Source organism: Haplochromis burtoni, unplaced genomic scaffold (genome assembly GCF_018398535.1).
Source record: "Haplochromis burtoni strain Fernald_Lab_line unplaced genomic scaffold, NCSU_Asbu1 Contig_106, whole genome shotgun sequence".
Classification (NCBI taxonomy): Eukaryota; Metazoa; Chordata; class Actinopteri; order Cichliformes; family Cichlidae; genus Haplochromis; species Haplochromis burtoni.
In genome coordinates this window covers 1,286,057-1,302,077 of record NW_024582467.1, presented here as the reverse complement: position 1 = coordinate 1,302,077, position 16,021 = coordinate 1,286,057, and the positions used below count along the sequence as shown (strand labels likewise).

General features: G+C 39.2%; 1 protein-coding gene across 2 annotated transcripts in view; it reads right to left on the bottom strand.

Annotated features, from left to right (window-relative positions):
• The window catches only part of LOC102314635 (pro-neuregulin-3, membrane-bound isoform), a 355,364-nt gene extending 341,597 nt beyond the window's left edge, over window positions 1-13,767 (bottom strand). For both annotated transcript variants that reach the window (XM_042223224.1, XM_042223225.1), the window contains exon 1: window positions 11,246-13,767. In XM_042223224.1, the coding sequence (XP_042079158.1) occupies window positions 11,246-11,969 (724 nt within the window). In that variant the 5' untranslated portion in view covers window positions 11,970-13,767. The remainder of the gene's footprint in view (window positions 1-11,245) is intronic.
• Window positions 13,768-16,021: the final 2,254 nt, after the last annotated feature.

Here is a 16,021-nt window from a genome sequence, read left to right as displayed (position 1 = left end):
ATGAGATGTTTTGCATTAGCTTTGTGATAGCCTGGAAAGCTGCCTGGGGTCTACTTTGGCTCGCAGAGACTGCGTGCTGCTATATGCATCAGCCCCCTCCAAAATGTATGGATTGATGGACTATTTTGGTCTACATCTCAGCCTGCTCCTAATGTTTCCTTTTGTTAACACATTCTTGCACTCTTTCAAACCGCATCTCCCTCAGTGCTTCATCTTCATTTAGCTGACGTATTAAGCCTACTTTACCTTACCTACTTTAGCAACAGCCTGTGCATGATGTGCGTGTGTGTGTGTGTGTGTGTGTGTGTGTGTGTGTGTGTGTGTGTGTGAGTGAGAGAGTGTGTGTGTGTGTGTGTGTGTGTGTCTACATATATATCAGCTGTGAGGACTTTGCTTATTTTACCTGGGCAGCAATATCTAACCACTTTAAAAACTGACTGTTCAATAATGGGTAAATGTGTGAGTAATACCTCAGCACTGTAGAAGCAGCACTTCTCTATGGAAACATATTCAGCATCAGCTGTGTATTTGTTTGCAAACAAAAAAACTGGCAGTGATGATCTTAAAAATCCAAAAATACTACTAAAGATGTCAAATTAACAACAACTATATTTATGAACTTGAATTCCCATAAAAAATAAAAAATAATAAATAATAATAATAATAATAATAATAATAATAATAATAATAATAATAATAATAATAATAATAATAATAATAATAATAATAATGTGCAGCAAGTGTAAACTGCTATAGAGCAGCAATGTGTTACATTTTGGCGGCTGGGGAATTGTCTGGTCTCTGAGCAGTGATTCAGCTGAGTTTTTTTCCAGCATGAATGACCATCTGGTATTACACAAAATGCCCTGTTCTGACAGCATTAGTTTCAGTGGGGTAGATGAGGTCACAGTTGTGTCACAGTTGCATCAATGATATCAGCCTGAATTAGCCATCTCTGGCTTTCACACAACAACTCTGTACGGTTTCAAATGATTTATTATGCTCTAAGTCTAACACTTATGGCTGTTATTAGATAATAGGTGCTTTTATTAATCACTGCAATTATCGTATTTTATTACAGATATAATGATTTCTATAAGATGTGTCAAAGCTCAGGCCCAGAAAACAGGTCCAAAAGGGTTTAACTGCAAACAGACTTTGTTAGATATCCCAACTAGCTAGTTACTGTGACAAGCAGCAGACATTAAACTCTTAGGGTGCTAACACTGCAGCAAGCTACTTAGTTTGTAACTAGCAAACTGACTGCACTTACCACCTTGCAAACAGCTGACACTGCTAGCCCCCAGAGCCCATTACGATAAACAACATCAGAATCTCGGCATCTATAACTGGCCACCAAATCAAGTCCAGCTGGGTGTAATGTAAATGTAAATGAACTGAGTGGGCAGAGAGGAGAAAATAGAGGGGGAATGAAGGGAGAGTGCACGGTTGCAATGGACCAAGGCTCTTTTCCTTTCCCCCTCATCTTATCAATATGGAAAGGTTTCCTTTGTAATTCTGTTTGCGCATCCTCAGTGGATACCTTGGATCAAATTATTATGATTATTATTTATTAATTTAATAAATCAATTTTCCCCATATTTTTCTGTTGCCATTCATTGCTTTCTTGCCTTTGGCTTTTAAACCATGCTCAGTCACATCAGCCTTATTGTACAATATATAGTTTGTTTGTTTTTTTTTCTTATCTGTTCCCAAATTCTGAGTCAGACAGCCGAAGGAGAGAAAGCAAGGGAGTCCATCTGTCATAAATAGGCCTGTGTCTTCGAAATCATACAGACAACCCACCAGTTCACCTGGCTTGTCACAGAAAGTTGGTCTGACCTCATAAGTGTCCCGAGGACAGACAGAAAAACAGGAGACATGAGAACAGGAGACACTAGGCATAGAAGTACGAAGAAAATTTTTCCATATACGCACAAACACACAAATAGATATATATGAGGTACAACACAAACTGTTTGACAGCATTATAGACTAAAAGAGACAGCCACAGTGGTAGAATACTGAATCTCCTGTTTAGACATACACACAAACACATGCTCTTTGTCAGGCTACAAAACAGAAATGATGTGACCATCTGCTCGAAGAGCTGAGAGGACCACTGTCTCTGTGGCAGCTCCACTCTGAAATTGTCCCATACAACCTCAATATCACACAGGATACCTCTTGCATATTTTTATATACTGAGCAAACTTAAATAGCAGACCCTCAAGACCTGTTATAGATATGCAGAAGAGAGTAAACAAACAAGGCTGCTGAAATTGGCTGCTTGCTGAAAGGAACCATGATTTCCCCCCCCCCCTCAGACCTAACCAAATAGCTGGTTGTCTATAGCTAAACCAAAATGTGACTGAAAAAAATATCTCAAAACAATGAAACACAAAATTATAGAAATGATGGACCTATGTGGGATTCAATTTCCTGTGATTTGTGTGGTCACACCACTGCAGCCTCCCTATTCTAGTTTTATACTTACACATAGTTAGACAATCTGAATATCAAAAGTGGATTTAAAATGGTCGACAGTGTGTTAAAATGTGCTGACACAGGGCTCTGATGACTGGCTTACAATATGATATGGTTACGATATGGTTACAATTTATGTTGCCAAAAATACCAATAGTGCCATGATACAGCAATTCTGTATCGCTATACACGATCCATATCTACAATATATTAAAGCACAATATCCATGAAATTGAAGAAGAAAAAATACAATGTTAAAGAAAACAGAGGGCACTCATAAAGTCATAAATGCAGTAAGTCAAACTGTGGGTAGAATGTATTTAGAGCACTTGCAATAAATAAACACTTAATCATAATTGATGGCAGTGCTTTGATGATTGTATTGAAGGAAGAAACAATGAAGCATATACCACATTACTGTGTCCCACCCATAGTCCTGACCAAGAATGAATGTGTGACAAGCTGGTAGTGAAAATGAGTTTGTGTGTGTGTGTGCGTGTGTGCGTGTGTGTGTGTGTGTGTGTGTGTGACTGAAGTGTGTTTTTCACAAAGGTGAAAGTGACCTTCTGGATAGCTTCCTGTTGCCTTCAGCATGGTAACATAATGACTAATGCCTGCTTAACAGCTCTGATTTCCTGGAAAATAGCCTCCTACATCTTTAGAGTCTTATTGAAGACAATTGCAGTTACTTTGCATAATAAGATACGGTACAATGGCAGAATCCCCAAAATAAACAAACACAAGACAGAAATCATTTTTCACTGAGCTGAACATGCTAAATCCTCCCTAGCTGTTATGCTTCCCAAATAAAAACATTTTCTACTGACACTAAAGTCACTGTTTCAACTGTCTGCCTCCGTGGTTCTTTGTTCTATTTCCTCCAGTACTGTCAGTTCCAAGGCCTCCACCAGAAAAGCCAGTCCACGCAGCCTCACAGAGAGAAGCTGGCAACAATCTTTGAAGCTAAAAATAACCACAGCAAAATGCAGTGAGCACAGGATAATCAGACCCACACCCATACACAGGCCCGTTTGCTCACAGGGCTGCCTGCTAAACTGCTGAGTGGCAAAAGACTAGGATACAATCACGATGAGATCAATAACCTGCATAGGATGCTTTGGCTAAGGTTGCTCATATAATGGAGACACCTAGATTTAGAAAATATATCATTACCAATAACTAAACAACAAGCTGGAACCACTTAGGTAATGCTAATGTGTAAAATGATTGTCAGGAAAATTGGCTTATTAGATTACAATGAGGGCATCTTTATTTAGACCTTAAATGGAAGATAACTTATGCAGCAGCAGTGCTAAATGTAAAAAGGAATTAGATTTAACATTATAGTTCATAAGATCATGTATTTGTAAAATCTCATTTGAACCACCTTGGTTACTTTTTTAGAATGTTTATTGTTAAACAGTTTAATTGAAGTTTAATTTGATGCAATATTACATTTCTTCACAATATGCAATGAAATGTTGATGATTGATAAAAAACGAGATTATCTTTGTCTAGTTTGTCTACATTGTTGTATGTCAGAATAGATAATACATGTCTACATTTCAATTAAACAGCACGAAAGCAAGACAATTGCTTCTTTGCTGAATAAGCTGTAAGTTTTTCATGGGCCCAGCCCACATACTCAACTCTGCTGCTCAACCTACAAATGCATTTTCCTTGCAAATGTAGCATCATCTAAAGGCTAATAAAAAGGCTTTCCAACAGTATAAGATTTACTGCCAAGAAGTAATGTTATAGCATAAAAAATAATCAACCAAACACAATTTTTCTTACTTTTTGTGTCACGTTTTTTATTCTCTCTCGCTCTTTGAACAAGGGATGCTCTCTTTTCATGTATTTTACTTTGCAATACCTGCGTTCCATCTTTACTGGAAATGCTAACTTTGAGTTTTACCTTGCATATAACCACTCATAATGCAACTCCACTGAGTAAAGTCAACATCAGCTGCAGGAGTGGCAGCAAAATGATTCAGTCAAGCTGACCTTGAGAGACATGCAGTGAGTGACACGAGGAGAGAGAGGGGGGCAGAGAGAGATAGCAGTGTAAAGAAAATTCAATCAGCGGCTTAGTCAATGAAAGAAATCATGTCGGACTAGAACTGGTTCTGGGCTGAACTGCTGGGCCCTCTGCTAGCCCTTTGTATGTCAAGGTGAAATAATTTCTATCTCAGCATTTTATCTTTGCTAATGGCATTGTTTACCACCAGGTGCCAGCAGCATAATGAGCAGAATGTAAGGTGAACGAGTTTTGTTTCTGTTTTATTTTTCAGACCAGTGTTGAATATTTTACACTGGAATAGGAAAAAAAATATATTTTTTGAAGTTAATGTCTACATATGGACAATTTTCCTTCGTGGTATAGTCCTTCCTGGTTTTTGACAGGCTGCTTGAACACCAAATGATACTGAACACATGAATATGGGAGCTAAATGAGACTGAAACAGTGTAAATTAGTTCTGGAAATTCTGCATTTATATATGAACATTCATGTTTCTCTTGTCCTTACAAAGCATTTACCAGTTTCATGTGTTTTCAGTGTTGCAGGATCTGCTATTTTGAACAGTTAATAGTTAATAGCATGTTTGGAGTTTGGGGCCAACAGCTGAAATATTTACTTGTTAAGATATCAAATGTGAATCTACACGAATCCTGGCAACCAGAAGTCAAACGTAACTTTCGGATTATCTGATCCTCCGACAAATGGAGAGTTAAATGAAAATTGATAGAAAATTGATAGAGTCGTAGAACAGTGCCTGCCCAAAACCAGACATTCTGTTTAAGTCTGGATTCAGACCACACTGTTTAAAACTACAAAATAGGCCATTGACCTATAGGCTGTACAGTGTCAGGATACCCTGCTAGGTTACATCTTCATTTGTTGCCTTTTTTCCATGTTTGATTTGCCGTCTGGTACTTAAAGCTACTTGTTTTCGATTGGTCATTGTTTACATTTTTACAGCCAAGTTACGTCTTGGTTTCATACAATTATTACTTTTTGTTTTATTATGTCCACTGATTCTGCAGGTCTTGATCTGCAGATCAACTAGGTATTTAAGTTCCCCTCCCCCTGAGCTGGGTGTCCCAGTCTAAACTCCCCAAAAATAAGTACAGCAAAACATGCAGAAAAAAGAGCTCTTGGCTATAGTTGAACTCATAACAGTCTAATATTTATTTGCTTACTTTTTTTAAACGGTTTGCTGCTGTAGGCCAGCTGACAGATTTAATAAGAGGGAGAGGCGAAGGTGCAGCTTGGGGGAAAAGGGGGGCTGTAGATTATTTACCTCCATGGAAAACTCTCATATTTAACAACCCAGAAAAATCAATACAGTCCTTGTGTTATGTCCAACCTAATATATATAAGAAAAATGCTATTGTTAATGCTAATTTTTTTAAAGCGATTCCAGTTTGTGATATTGATGATTCTGTTTTCCACGAGCACTCTGAATGACCACACATTAGAAAACACCTTAGAAAGTGGAAACACTGGAGCACTTAGCTAGCAGGTGGCAGCTTCCTCTGGAGAACCCGACCAGAAAAGGAATTTACTTCTCCTACATCTCATCTGCTGTTACCTTCAACACCATGGGCTCCAATAAAATAGTGTAAGCCTCATCTAATCAAGGCAGCTTAAACTTGAATGAATTATTAAAAGCTCCTCGGAAGTTAGCGGCAGCATTTAACCACTTTGTACTTTATCATCATCTGGACCCTGCTGATAGATGTACTCGTAAGGGATGGCGAACAGGAAAAAGGAAGTGAGGCGGATGGAGACTTTCAACCTTGGTAAACATTTCTGAAAAATTCTTAAACCTTTAAGTCTTATTTTCCTCACCACCGAAAGCAATTTCGCCCATTGCAAAAAGTGAAAGAACCCTAAACACCTGCATTCACTGAAGTGGGGAATTACTCAGTATGGGATGATTCGTGAAAGGGCCATTTTCAATTATTTACACTTTCCACTACATATTGAACATGTTTCTCTTTCGCATCATTAAAATTTCATCACTCTTCTCCCTGCAAGACATTTCATCATAATGAATCAAAGGCATGTTAAGCTTTGTTTGCGCAGCATCTCGAGCAAATTAAAACTCTGAATAGATGAGATGACAGGTTTTCAGGTGATCGGTTAGTGGTCAAGCACTGCAGCCTGCATCAGCAAAAAACTTCAAGGTGCTTTGATCAGTGTTTGGTTATATCCATCCCACTCAAGGTGGATCACAAGGAAAACACACACACACACACACACACACATATAGCTACATTTGTGTGTATCAAAGCAGTCAGTAAGATAGGGGTATGTCACGTTACATGGAAGATACATTAATATTAATGCTATGGATTGCCATAGAATATATAAGCTATGGCATCATCGATGGATTAAATTCAATATTAGATGACAAATTCCAAAACAAAATTTGCAGCTTATCAACTTAACAACAGATGGCTGAGACTTTCTGGGCCCATGGGAGTCTGGGGCTCAGTGCAGTTGCCCGCCCACTGATTACAAATATGGGATCTTTTTTTCCCCTCTCTCTCTCTTTTGCTTAGACCTCAGATAACCCAGTAAAGTAACAACCTCAACCGTTTGGCAGAATTCTTGAGAAAATATAACACATTTCTTACAGGGCACAAGAGAATATTGGATAGCACATTTCATCAACCATAAGCTGTAATTTTGTGCAGAAAAGTTATTTCTTTGCAAAGGAGGCAATCAGACTTCTAGAACGGTGCTTATTTCTGTTATTATTCACACAAGTGGTCGCAGCTAGTTCAAATGCATTAAATATATATAGCTGTATTTAGTCATAGGCTGCTGTGGCACAGGCATCAATGAATACAGTGCACACATAGAGTACATAGAAAAACCCCATTGGGAACTTGTTCCTAAGCAGCTTCCAGACAGCTAATCCAAATGTAAAGATCGCGAACTGTACAATCTGGTTTAAAAAGGAAAATCTGGTTTAAAACTGAAAAGCTCTCCCTCTGAGATGATTAGTGTAATGCAAACATGTACAGTGATGCCGCTGGCGTTGGCCAGAGGTGACGAAAGCTGAAGTTAATTTTCTGATTAATTTACTGTTGAGATCTCGTCATCAGATTAAATGGGAGATGAAATGAGTGACTGAACAGATACATTTAGAAAGAAATATATGAATGGAATACTTTCAAAATTGATCATTTAATTTATATTTTGTTTCTTTTAGGAAACAACGACTTTGAAATCCAAACAATAATAGCACTAACTCTTCTGTCTTGAATGATAGTAATGATTGAGAGGTTAAAGATAGACTGGGATGCTAGGAATGCCAACACCACCATGGAATGTGTATCTTATTAAACCTCAAGAGCATTATCAGACAACTTGGACGAAAAACAACTATGTTTCACATTTCCACACAGGGGACGAAAAGCATCTCTCTTAACCAGAGCTCAGCCCAGAAACTATCCTTTTATTTTATATGCTAACCATAAACAGGTCCTCATAAAAGGCTCTGGCCAGATGAAATAATAGAATCTGCACAAAGAAATAAGTCGATTTCTTTTCTGTAAAATGTGCATATTTAAAATATATATGTTTGTCATAAACACTACAAACAGATACAACTTCCCTACATCATACTGTTGCCACAGAATGAAGCTATAAACTCAACTTCACTCTGTGTAATTGTCATATCTGTGTTGTTAACATAAGCATAAACTACTTCCCCAGACTGCTTCACAGTACCCCTGAGGGATCCTAAAACATGGCTAAGACAAAACGCTGCCTTAAACATGTCACCTCAACATCATTTAATGAAAAACATCCCGCCACAGATCATATATCAAAACAATCCTGCAGGAGTTAGGCTGCTGCTTGTAAGTCTGTGTAGAATGCATGTGACTGATAGGTGGGCTGATGTAATTCTGTTGCTTCCATGGTCATGGTGATGGGCTGTTAATCTGGATTTAGGTTTCAGGGCCTGTGTTTGACTGTTACCTAATCCCACTGAGTGGCTCAGCATGGAGACAAAGACCTCAGACTGCACTACGACATCTTCTGAAGCTTAACACTGAAAATGATTTCGTAAAGAACAATCAAAAATCAGAATCTACTGAATGTATCATTATCGCTCTCTCTCATTTGTGTTTGTGGCATGTCTCTCACACACATACACAAAAACACAAAGTCCTGGTCTATTCTCACCACTGAATCAACATTTTCATGGATTTACTCATGACTACATAGTCTCATCTGCTACTCTTTACTAATACGTGTTATTTTTATTTTGTATATGTTTTGATTTCTAGTTCATTATATCTGAAGCACTAGTTACAGTTAGTTAAATTAACACATATCCAGTTTTCAGTTCATTTTATCCCACTGGGATTAGTGACATTTTGCCCTGTATCACAGAGGTCACTCGGCTCCTTTTAATGATATCTTTTATCCTAGGTTTCTTTTTTTCTACAGCTTAAAGCATAGGGATAACTTAAGATTTTGCGACAGATTTAGATATGTCAGTCACTCTTGCAAAGTGACACTTGCTAACTATAATATCTTCCTGTAGTTGCCAGACCCTGAATTTTTGACTGACAAGCTAGAATGTCACCAAATATCCCTTAAAGCTAAAAAGCATCAGGAGTTCTGCGGATGAAAGTACAGTTAACCCCCGGTATTCGCGGTGGTTAAGGACCCAACCGCCCACGAATAGCTGAAATACTTAAGTATTACTTGAGAATTACTTTAGACCCCCTCTAAAAAGGCTTATAACTGCCTATTTTTTATTTTCCTTGGAGCTTTGTGCTTGGCGAACGTTTTTTAAGAAAATAAATTATTTATATAGATTTCTGTGTTTACATTAACAATAATATTAGAAACCTAGTAAATAATTTTTTATTATAAAAAATGCTTTTAGTCATGAAAATAAAATAACAAAAAATTAGCCAATATTTTAGGTATGCTCTACTTTTACATCTGGGATCTTAAGTTTACATTGAGAGCGTGTGCACGGCAACATACTATTTTGCTCACTTAACAGATCAGTTACAGCACCACAGCCCAGTGTGAGATACAAATCTGTGTCACTCTTAATTTTGTGACCTACAAAGGAAGGGAGAGCATTGATAAGAACACACAGATGGCCCGCTATACTTTAATTCTCCAGTTTCTGAGCACAAGCCAACACAGCCAATTCAGTCATATTATATAACGCATTTACACATAATGGATAGTTAATGTAAAAATGATGGCCTTTTCAAATCAAAGCAGCATGTGGGTGGTAGAATAGAAGAGGTGGGAGGGTGGAGGGTGTTTAGGATTATCGAACAAGTTGGCAATTGTGCAACGCCAGAACTTTCTTGGGCGAGCTGGTGAAGGAATGACATTTTCCCTAGGATATCTATCACCGAAGCTTAATGGTTTTCACTTGGTGGAGAAATGGCATTCCTTTTTAATGGTTAATTAATAAATGAACTGATGATGATGAATGGCTCCCATTTTTCTTCCTGGTAATGAAATGATACACAATTTTTCCTCTATGTTTCTAATTATCAGAGGGAACATTCCCTGGTCTCTCATGTAATCTGGGGACATTTTCATTATCATGGATACAAAAGAAGCAGCTGCACCTTTGCAGTCAAGACACAAGGTGGAATGGAGTGATTTTGTTTATCAGATACTTAAAAAATGACTGTCAACATGTAATTATCATAATATAATAGGGGGCATTGTGTGCATCATACATTCCAAAATACTTGATGATGTATACTATGATAAACAATATATGACATGCACTCTCATCTATTAGTTCACAAGTAATTGATCATGGCGTTGGCATTAACTCATTAACTGATATTATGTCAACTGAAAGTTAACTACAGTGTTAAACTGCAGGAAGGAATAAACAGCATATGAAATATAGGAACCCACATCAGCTAAAAAAACCACGAAATACATGCTAGGTTTGAGTTTTTTCTTTGTGAGGCTTTGTACCCCTCTGCACAGATGCGAGAGACTTGATACATGCAGTGCATGAGATCACACTGTTAAAAATAAAGCAACTCCTGTGACTGTGAAGCTGTGAGCGTAGTCCAAAGCCCAGATCAGAAACAGGGACATAACAAGCAGATGAAGGTTCAGCACACAATGTGACACCATTTTGGGAGCTGAGAAATTTGTCATGGAGGAAGACGTGTGTGTGTGTGCGTGTGTCTCTGCGTGCGGATGTGTGCTTCATTGATTGCTGCAAGAAAATTCCCCGTAGCACAAATCAATAGTATGAGCACGACAGAGGTAAAAACAGAAGGGAAAGATTCACCATCTAATGCATCAGAATAAATTTCTATTCAAGTTACTCAGGATGCTGCAGAAGATCTTTTCATGTAGTTTGTTTGCAAAAGAATTTTAAGATCATTTGATTATTAGAGAAACACAAAAAAAACCCCTCCAAACCTATATATACCCAAAATGATACCTAAACTTGATTATTGACTACTACTTAGAAACCCTCGCTATGCCAATCAATACTATTGATCACTCATCTTCAATGTTTTGACTATAAAACCAATCAAGAACATTATTTCCAAAACAGGAAGGTCATGCACGTAAATTGCAAAAAAAAAAAAAAGTTTTGGAAGAAACCATAAGATCACGTTTAAAAAAAAAAAAAAGTTCAGATGTCATATTTAGTGATGATTAACCAATCAGTGGAGCTTTTGAAACACAACACAAGTCAGTAGTATATGAAAGACTTACGGGTTTTGCGGTGACTGTGCGTACGTGTAGTGAGTGTGGTGGAGATCGTCTCTGTAGTAGTATGTTCTGCCGTCCACATCTGTGTAGAGTCATGAAGAACCGTCGGATTGGGCGGTGAGGAGCTAGATGTTGCAGCTCCAATTATGAAAGTTGTACGTGGTGCTGCAGTAGTTGTGGTAAAACCTGAAGGTCCACGTCCATTACGACTTCCAGGATTCCGAGGAGTTACCTGACTGCCTGACGCCCCGCCCCCTCTAGCATTTATAGTTGTGGTGGTAGCAGTAGTGCGAGTTCTACCTTTTGCCACAGTAGCAGTTCTAGCAGTGGGGTTCCTGCTATCGATTGTAGGAGTAGTTGTAGTAGTGGTAGTATCGGGGCTCTTGGGAATCCCACTTGGCTTGGAGAGGAAGATGGGATCTTGTCCTATTCGATTTGCATCCACTAGATCTGTTGGGACGTAATCCCTCACTGTACCAACAACAATCCATTTCAGCAGCATCAGGCTCAATCCAAGGCCAATAAAACCAATAAGTAATGGAACCACACACAGCCATGTCTGCTGGCGAGGCCAAACTGCACAGCGAAGGGGACCCTGTTCCTGGGCCTGGCCCTCCCCACGGCCCGCAGAAGCTCCCGAACCTTCAGGTTCTTCCAGGATTACTGCCCCAGATGCAGCTGCCCCAGAACACTCACTCATCATTCCCTGTCGTCCTTTATGGCTCATTAAGGGTTAACTCTGTGATAGGCATCGTTTGCACATGGCAGAAAGGTTTCCAACAAGGCCAGAAGAAAAAAACGAATGGAAATTTGAAGGAATGGAACCCACAGAATCTGCCTCTCAATAACACACACACAAAAATATGTATTCCAAGGATGGACAGAGAGGAAAAAGGCTGCAGGAGGTACATGCATACATACAATCACAAACGCTCAAGCACACACACTCACACGCAGAGACACCCAGAGAAAAATTGAAGAGCTGGCAAAGATGTATAAGTGTTTAGTCCGTGTTTAGTCCTGCTCAACTCTCAATGTCCAGCTGAAGCAACAGTGAACTCCAATAGTCTTCACAGCAGGGTTAACAAGAGGAAAAATGGAAGTGATGCCTCTAATAGGGAGTAACAAGGAGAGATGGAAGGGAGAGATGGATGGGAAGAAACAGATTTACATCTGTACGTGTAGGAAATCCATGGCATCAGTATTTGGATGCCATTGCAGCAAAAAAGGAGAAAAAGAATCCAAAACACTTTTCCTTAACATGCCGAATGTGTCCCCTCCATGTAGAATCCACGACGGGACAGTAATATCGAATCAGAGAGTTAAACTTGCAGGGTGGGTCTAGTTGCTTCCCCACCCTGGGCAGGACCGAAAAAAAGAAAAAAAAATGTTTCCTGATGCAGTCTGTTCCGACTGCTTTAGCCGAGTCAGCGTCCTTCACATCCCAAAATCTGTCTCTTTCATAACTAAAAAAGAGTGCTCACTAAGACGTGTATCGCTTATGCGTCTTTTCAACACTCTCCTATGATAATCTGCTAATCTTTCTCTCCCATTGCTTTTCAAGCAGCCTCCTCCGTTTCACCTAAAAAATCCAAACCCCCTTTGCTCCTTTTTATATTTACAATATTCCAATAAGGCTAAAAATAAAGCAGTAGAATCCAATTAATTTTCTTGATCCACTCAAAAAATAACACTCACAGACACTCAAGATGAGGACAGAGAGATGGATGGTGGGGGGAAAAGAATGAGGGGTGTTGTTGCACAGTATCACAGGGCGGATAAATCTGCAACTGCGACGCGTGATCCTGCTCCTTCTCCAGCCGGCTGTGGATCAGATTCCTCCAAGCTGTCCGCTCAGCTCTCTACTGACTCAGTGTACTGTTTGTTAATACTGCAGCAAGCGCACAGAAAGCCTCTTCTCATCTATTTGCAGGGAGCATTCCGGCACAGAGGAATAAATTGTGAGAGGAAGAGGATGAGAAGCATGGAAAAGACAAAAAGAATTGAAAGCAAAAGAATAGAAAACACGAGGAAAGAGGAAAATCATAAACAGGACACCACAATGTTGAAAATATATCCCACTGATTCTTTTTCTGAGAAGTGTTATATTTTCCTCAGTCCCTGGAAGCCTGTGCTCTTTCCAGTCAGCGTGTGATTTGTTGGTCTGTTTGCTGGGGTCCTCTGCTCGTCGTTCCCTCTAGGATGCGTTCTTCAAGATGATTAGAAATGTGCGCCCCGCACCGGGATGACAACTTGCAGCCGCAGCAGCAAAGGCTCCCCAACCCCCCTCGGGGTTAGCAACATCAGATGATACAGCTGTCTTTACCTGTGGCAATTGGGATGCAGACAAACATGCAGCTGCTTCCCTGAGCTGCCGCCACTGAGAGACCAAGAACGAAAGAGAAGGGAGAAAAAATGCAGGCACAGACAGAGCAGAGTGCACACTGGTTGAGCGAGAGAAGAGAGAGAGTGAGAGGGAGAGACAGACAGAGAGAGGCAGAGAGCAAGGGTGGGAGGAGAGAAAGAGGCTGCACCTGCTAGATGCACCAGCACTGGGAAGCTTGCCCACCTCCGTTAGCAGGGAGTGGAACGAGTAAAGATGCAGACTGCATACAGAAAACTAGAAAAAAAAAAAAAAGGGGGGGGGGGGGGTACAGATAAGGATAATGAGTGTGTGTATGTGTGTGTTTGTGTGTGTGTGTAGGGGGGTAAGGGGCAGGAAAAGACAGCTCTGCAGCAGCACAGGCAGTTAACGGTGAGTCCCAGATGGATCAGAGCGGAGGCACAACGCATGAGCCGTCACTCATTTGTTCAGACCCCACCCACTGCACAGCATTAGAGGAGAGACTGGGGAAAAAACAAAGAGATGTATTTGCAGCACTTTTATCGCAAATAGACTCAGCCATCAGAATCTGATGGTTGAATGTGAATGTGAATAATTGTCTCCTGCATAAATGCCACAGTCCATTTTCTCCATGATAACTTTCAACTTTGAAATAAATGCTGAAGTTTAGTTTCTTTCATGTAGTGCAGTACCTGTTTTTGCATATGGTTAAATAAATCCTGTGTTTGTAATTCAAGAGCAACTTAAAACTAAACCTGCTGCTACATCATTGAAGTCGACTCTCCCTATTTTTATGTGTCTTCATCCTTCTATGTACAAATGTTCTTGTTAGTGTGTCTACTAGAATGATAGCATCATGAGACAGACACTAGTATAAAGGCATGCAGATAGCCATCTGCCTGTAGGAGAATCCTTCAATTGGTCCCATAGGGAAACCCAAGGGATGCCCACAGTCTCGTTCTGTCTTCTGACAAACAAATATCTAATACCCAATACTGTTAAAACAGCCACCAGCATAGTGCTTTTAAAGAGCTGCCAATAATCACATTGGAAAACAGCCAAAAGGACATAAGTTATATGTTAACCCATTTGCACTTCCATTTGACGAAGACATTTACGCCAACATAAAAATATATGGCTGAACTCTAAAACAGATTGTAGCTCCAATTATAGAACCAGAGAATCCGAGTCTCTTAAAAGTTTTAAATCAGGTAGATGATATTCAGTGGTGATGATTTGAATTGGAAATGAGGCTGCAGTATTTATTTTTAGGGATTCCTAATTTTTACTTTAGCATAGTCAATCAAAGTATGTAAAAATGCTCTCCTAGGTGCACTACTTTACCCCTAAGGTGGAGAATTTTGTAATTACCAATAAAGAATCTGCCAACAAATTACAACCAAGTACAGTCATCAATATACTTTACTATGAAAAAAGAAAATTTCCTGTTCAGGAAAATTGTGCAGTGGGAGCAGTGGGTGCACAAAGAATTCCAGCGGTCAGTATATCTTTGTACTACACTTGTGTCAACTTTGAGGGACGTGCAGTCTATTTGCTTAAACCCTTTGCACATTTTTTTTTCGGAGTATAATATTATTAGTTTACTGAGCCACAGCTCTGTGTTTTAGGATGTCAACTTGATAAATGTGATATCAGAACCAAACAATGCAACAGATGCATGAATCCCAGCAGTGATTACTTGTACAGGAATGATTTTATTAAGGTGTTTTTGAATCTCTTTTCATTGCATGGCAGGATAAGTCTTAACCTCTAGTTTCACTGAAGAAGAAAACTATTTTTAATGATTGGATAACTGCTTTCTTTGATAATAATCCCTCATTGTAATCACATGCATTAGTCGCTAATTAAACTGGAACTCATTTGTAGTTAATAATTTAAAAGCCAACACAAAACAGTGAAGAAAACACATGGAAATCCCTCTGTTTACCCTAAAAGGCCTGTATTCCACGTGAAATGGTCCAAAATTGAAAGGTATTCAATTACTTTACATTGAAGTAACATTATTTTCAATAAAGACTGAATTGAATCTGAAGACTAACAAGAATAACAAAAGTTTTTGTTTGTTTATGTTTATATGGTAATCCCGCTGTTAGTTTGAGCTGTCTGTAATTATGTACAGCACACATTTAGACTGAAATAGTTTTTTAAGCTTTTGCCTGTGACTCATCTGTAGTTGTACATATCATATTCAGTACTGTTGTTCTAATGCCATCTGTTGTTTACCCCCTCACAGTGGAATCCCATCATACATCATAACATACCCCAGGTCTATTATTAGATTATACTGACGTGTTTGTTTAGCATGGTCTGTGGACATCACTATCATACAGCTTCAAACCTGGGAGATAAATTAATATGTACTTGTTACTATCTGTAGCACAGAGATGTTTTTTATTGCTAACTATCTGGGGGGG